Source organism: Conger conger, chromosome 1 (genome assembly GCF_963514075.1).
Source record: "Conger conger chromosome 1, fConCon1.1, whole genome shotgun sequence".
Taxonomy (NCBI): domain Eukaryota; kingdom Metazoa; phylum Chordata; class Actinopteri; order Anguilliformes; family Congridae; genus Conger; species Conger conger.
The window spans coordinates 19,883,835-19,889,460 of record NC_083760.1 but is presented as its reverse complement, the minus strand read 5'-3'; the positions used below and the strand labels follow the sequence as shown (position 1 = coordinate 19,889,460).

The window sequence follows — 5,626 nt, the reverse complement described above, 5'->3', positions numbered from 1 at the left end:
CTGTCAGCGAAAGCACAAGTTGAAGAAAAGAGAGCTCCTAGCAACCTCCGATACGACCCAAAGACCATCCCCAGGAGACCACAGTGAGAACGCCAAAACAAGGATGCCTTATATTCTCATCAGCACTCAGATCCGACTGGTTCGTATACTGACTGATTTAGTACTGTGTCAGATTGGTGCCAACATTAGCTTTCCCATGCAAGGCGAATAAGCCATTGAAACGTTTAAGGAGGACAGTGTTTATTTTATTGTTTTCTACATGCATAGCCGTGTTGGAATCTGTCGCCACAACAATAACTTCGTTTTACTACCTAGCTATATAGCCAGACAGTTTTACATGCAACATTTTTTTCTACCAAGATAGCTCGCTGACGTTCCCGAACGTTTATTAAACTAGCTAAATAAAATGACTAGCTCGTAATTTAACTTACACCTCTTTCAAATGTTCATTAGATCAGATTTGTTGTGCTGGTGAAAAAGCACACCGAAACAAATGTCATAACATGATTTACTGTAAGTTACAGTATGGATGAAAAGGCAGTATGCGAAACCCATTGCTGAGTAGTGCTAACTTTGCTAACCTACGTTACGCAGGGAAGTGAGATTTGTAGGTCTAGCCCATGGCTGCCCTATCCTGTTCGTTGAAATCTGCAGTCCTGTAAATTTTAATTCCTACTCTAAGCACACCTGGTTCAACAGCTACTTATCTCGTTGAGCTGCTAATTAGTAGAATCAGGTGTTGAAACTTAGAGTTGAAATGAAAACCTACAGTAAATGAGCTATCCAGGAGGATTGGCCCGCCGAGCCAATCACGCCACCTGGAATAGATTATCCACTCCCAATTTCATAGTTTATATATTATTACGCGTGTCGTGCCATAAAGTTGCGATATTCAAAATTGTCTGAGAACATTAATGTAAGGTTCCTAATCATTTTGTTAGGTCGTCAAGTTCCACTGAAGAATTCAGCGTGGTCTCAACAGTTTTATATACTAAGTTGGCTTTTGAGACACTAGTTACCGCTGCTTCTTATATTACGTTTGTGCCAACCACTAGTGCAAAAAACAAACAAATACCCAGAACACGTAAATGCAAGAGTTGTCTTGCTTCATTACTCTTTTCATTTGGGAGACTAGTTTGGGCCCTGTTGAGACTTGATTGTTTGTCTTTGTTTTATACTATACCATACCACGTTTCAGGAGACTGGTCCTACCATGGTCGGAGATGAGTATTCTGATCCAGTAATAATGAACTACCTGGGAGCCAGAAAGACAACAGTATTGGGCAACAACTTGTAAGTTTAAAAATGAATGCATACATACACAAACAGGACATAGTCCAAGCAAAAAGGCATTGAAAGGACAAAGGGAAAAATGAAACTATAAAGAAGCTGCCAATGGTTATATGAGGATTCAAAATGAGAGAAAATGCAGGCTTCTGTGGCATGAACTTTGGCAAATGTTAGCAGTTTAAGTTCAAAAACAATAATCAAATGTAGCGATTATGAAGGAGGAATTCAAGTGGTACTCTTATCTGAAATATCTGATGAAGCATCTGTGAGGATATGAAGCCTTTGGTTTCTTCAAAGAGGAAGGTTTCTCAGAGAACTCCCTGTGGTTCATTGCATTCATAATCAGCACTTGGGAAACAGGTGCTTTTAACCACTATCTTTAAAAAAGCAACAATACAGATCTCCCAACAGCTTGTCTGGTTGTTTCTGTTCATCTGCATACTCTCTACCTCTTATCAGAGGAGAGCACTGTAGTGCTGGATCACTCTCGTTTTCTTTAGTGCTCTGTTTGGCTTCATCATTCATTTTTTACCTTTTATCTGGAGGAACAATCTTTAACCAAAAGGAAGGAGAACACATTAAGTTAATCTCAAAGTGAAGCAGTAGTGCAAGACTCAGTCCATTACAGTTTGAATTATATACGTTATCTCTTCTGTTCTAAAAGTTGCTCTGCGAATCTGACAGAACATGCGAAACATTTTTAAGCACACTGAATGCACATTTTATACACAGTTTATACAGAGACCATACAATCTTCACGTTAACAAAAAAAAAGAAAATCTCATACATAATGTCTTGTGCCAATCTGTGTGTCTTGTAGTTCAGAGTACCATGTGGACGACCCTCCGCGAATGGTTTTGGACAAGCTGGAGAAGATTGGGTTCCGTGTGATAAACATGACAGGGGTAGGACAGACATTGGTGTGGTGCTTGCACAAGGAGATCTGATCTGATCTAGGTGGACATTCAGGATAAGGATGTTGCTAAACATGGAACGTAAGGCTAAGGAGCCACCCAAGGATTTGCCCTGGGGCTGCAACCAATAGATATATTGCAGTATTACATTAATGTCGTCATCCTTCCATCTCTCATCTTTTGCTTAGAATCGAACAGACAGGCCTACAACATGGTACAGGAGCATTTCATATTGTTTACATGTGAATAGAGACAAAGGTCAAAAGCCTATTTGGCTTTACCCCACAATCCTAATGTTTCTGCCTCTAGGGTTTTAGGTACAAAGACTCTTCATACATTCCAGATAGAATCAGAATCACATTGTCATGATTCCACAGAAGTAAAAAATTATGTTCTTGTGTGGCACTACTCAACTCCCGCAGGCTGCAGTGTCTACAGTCTGCAGGTATTTTGCTCCAACCATCGGTAAGAAAGCTAGCTAAGCCATTATTGAAATAAGGTGGTGTGGTTCATGGTTGGAGCAAATACCTACAGACACTTTCGCTCACAGGACTTGGAGTTGAGAAGCCCTGTTCTAATGCTGCTTCAGCAGTGAAGGAAAGATATTGTATCGAGTATTACTCTTAAGGTTCTGTTCCACTGAAAAAATCAAATTTTCAGTCAAATTCACCTTTTTCTGTTTACTGCTGCAAATCATCCCTCAACTATTCAACTTTCAGGATAATACCACCATTTCTATCTTTGAAGTAGATTTTCTCAAAACCTGACTTTGGATGATATTACAGGAATTTTTCTCAGTGCATAGTCATCCTATCATCATAAAACTTTGCTCAAAACAATTATTTTATAAGCTTGTTCATGTTAGGGGTGGGTACAGAAAAATGACTCAACAATCTGGAGGAAAAAAACAACAACAATCTTCAACCATGTCTTATTTAGAATGTTAAATAATTATAACGATGGTTCAGATTATGGACTGCTACAAAAATGTTCAAATTTGTTCAAATCTTGAAAAAAGTATGCAAATAAGCTATTTTACATATTGTTCATATCTTTTCAAGTCCATACCTTGTGAATTATCAAGTATGTACCTCTGAAATGATCTGGAAGACCAAAGATGCATTTTCGGTGGAACATAACCTTAATTCTCCCAGTATGGAACATTAGCGATGGTGCCCTCACTATATCATAAGAGAACATAGACTTCACTGGGAAAGCCCAGTATTTAATTATCTTCCTTTCTATGTAGAAGTTAAGATTAATGATGGTAGCAAATACTATATTTTCACTGTGAGAAATACAAAGGGAAAAAAAGTTGAAAACATTGTAACTGTGACTGCATATCATTCTGTTAAATTAATTAGAAATAAATTCAGTGGATAATGTTACTCTCAGAACTGTAATATTCCATATCTTACAAATTACCAATTACAATTACACTGATATAAATGTTAATATTCATCCAGCATGCTCACATAATGCTACTTACATACATAATGTGACATAATGTTACACAGATAGCTACAAGGTTCATTGGGTCTTGGGTATAAAACTTCTGCCACTCTTCCAAGAAAATATTGCATTACATTCTGTCCAGGTTGTTTTGCCAATAACCATATACTAGTTAGGGCCTGTATACAGTGCATTTGGACAGTGGTACAATTTATGTTCTTTTGGCTCTGTGCTCCAGCACATTGGATTTGAAATGAAACTGATTAAAGTGTACACTGTCACCTTTCATTTAAGGGTATTTACATCCATATTGGATGATCAGTGTAGGAATCGCATGCCTTTTTATACATGGACTAAAAGTGATCGGACACTTGGCTTCTCAGCTGATTAGTCAGGTTATTCAATCGCTTACTTTGTGCAGGTATAAGAAACCTTTGAGTATCTAGTCTTGATTCAGTCAAGGAAGCCATTATGAGGCTGAGAAATAAGAAAAAAAAAGAAAACCAGGCAGAGACATAGGCCAAACAATAGGCTTACCAAAATAAACAATTTGGAACGTCATTAAGAAGAAAGAGAACACTGGTGACCTCAGTAATTGCAAAGAGGCTGGTAGGCTGCTTGCATGGCAGCCTATTGCCGTTGGCATGTGAGTGTCTGTGTGGATGGATGAATGAGAGGCATCTGTAATTGTAAAGCCCTTTGGATAAAACCACTATATAAATGCAGTCCATTTAACATTTACCAAGATATCTACAGTTGGTGATCAAAGAATTCTTGCCATAATGAAGAAAACCCCCGAAATACCTGTCCAACAGATCAGAAACACTGTTCTGAAGGCTGGAGTGGATGTGTCAGTGACTACTCTTCACAAATAGATCTACTGAGGCTACACTGCCAGATCTAAACAACTGCATACAAGACTGGCCAGGTTACAGATTAAAAAGTAGTACTGAACAGAGCCTGCACATTTCTGGAAAAAGGTCTTGTGGACAGATGAGACCAAGATTGACTTGTATCAGAGTGATGGCAAGAGGCTGAAATGAACTGCCCAAGAACCAAATTACCCCACTCATCTGTGAAACATAGTAGTTTTGGCATGTATGGCTGTCACAGGTAATGGCTGAGTTGCCTTAATTGATAATGTAACTGTTGATAAATGCTAATAACAGACTCCAAAGTCAATGAAAAACCTAGAATCAAAAACTAGATACTAGTTTTTTACTGAAAGCTGACACCTGACTAATCAGAAATAGCTGAGAAGCCAACTGCCCAATTACTTTTGGTCCCCTAAAATGGGGGGGGGACTATGTATAAAAAGGGATGCAATTCCTTCACATTACCAGATATGGATGTAAATACCCTGAAATTAAAGGTAACACACGTTAAGCCCGTAAAAAAATAAAATAAAATAAAAAGGTCTAAAAATAAAAAATAAAATGAAGTAAGTGCTCACTGAGTATGTACAATACACTTAGGCTCACTTTTCTACTCAACAGTATGGCCAGACAATACACCAAATTAAATATGAAAAATAAAAATGACAACATATGGCTTTGTGAAATTCATGAGCTGGCAGTAGAGAATTATTTTTCTTTTCTCAGGGTTTTATATATATATTTACACTGTCAGGAAAAACAGCAGCATATGAAGGCTGCTACAGTTTCAGCAAAAGGTAAAGATTTCAAATACTGGGGAATACAGGTAAACTAGTGTGGGTGTGTATAAGTTTCTGACTTATGATTGTTAATGCCCTGAACTGTTTAAATTAAATTGTAAATGATGACCACTCAAGACATTCTCTTTGGATGTATGCCCAATTAATGTTTACTGGTCCAATATGTGCCAGTGGTGAAAAAATGTAGCAAAATATTGTGAATTGTGCAATTTTCTTTTCCAAATATAGACAATGGCCAGTATGAAATCAGCATTTTCTGTTAACTTTGACTAACAATTAAAAGAAAAAAAGGTGA

The 5,626-nt window shown here is 37.7% G+C and overlaps 1 protein-coding gene across 1 annotated transcript; it reads left to right on the top strand.

The window, feature by feature from the left end:
- gchfr (GTP cyclohydrolase I feedback regulator) lies at positions 1-5,626 on the top strand. Its single transcript, XM_061247159.1, has 3 exons — positions 1-139; positions 1,199-1,293; positions 2,111-5,626. The coding sequence occupies exons 1-3, from the start codon at positions 104-106 to the stop codon at positions 2,235-2,237; spliced, it is 258 nt and encodes an 85-aa protein (XP_061103143.1). The 5' UTR covers positions 1-103; the 3' UTR covers positions 2,238-5,626.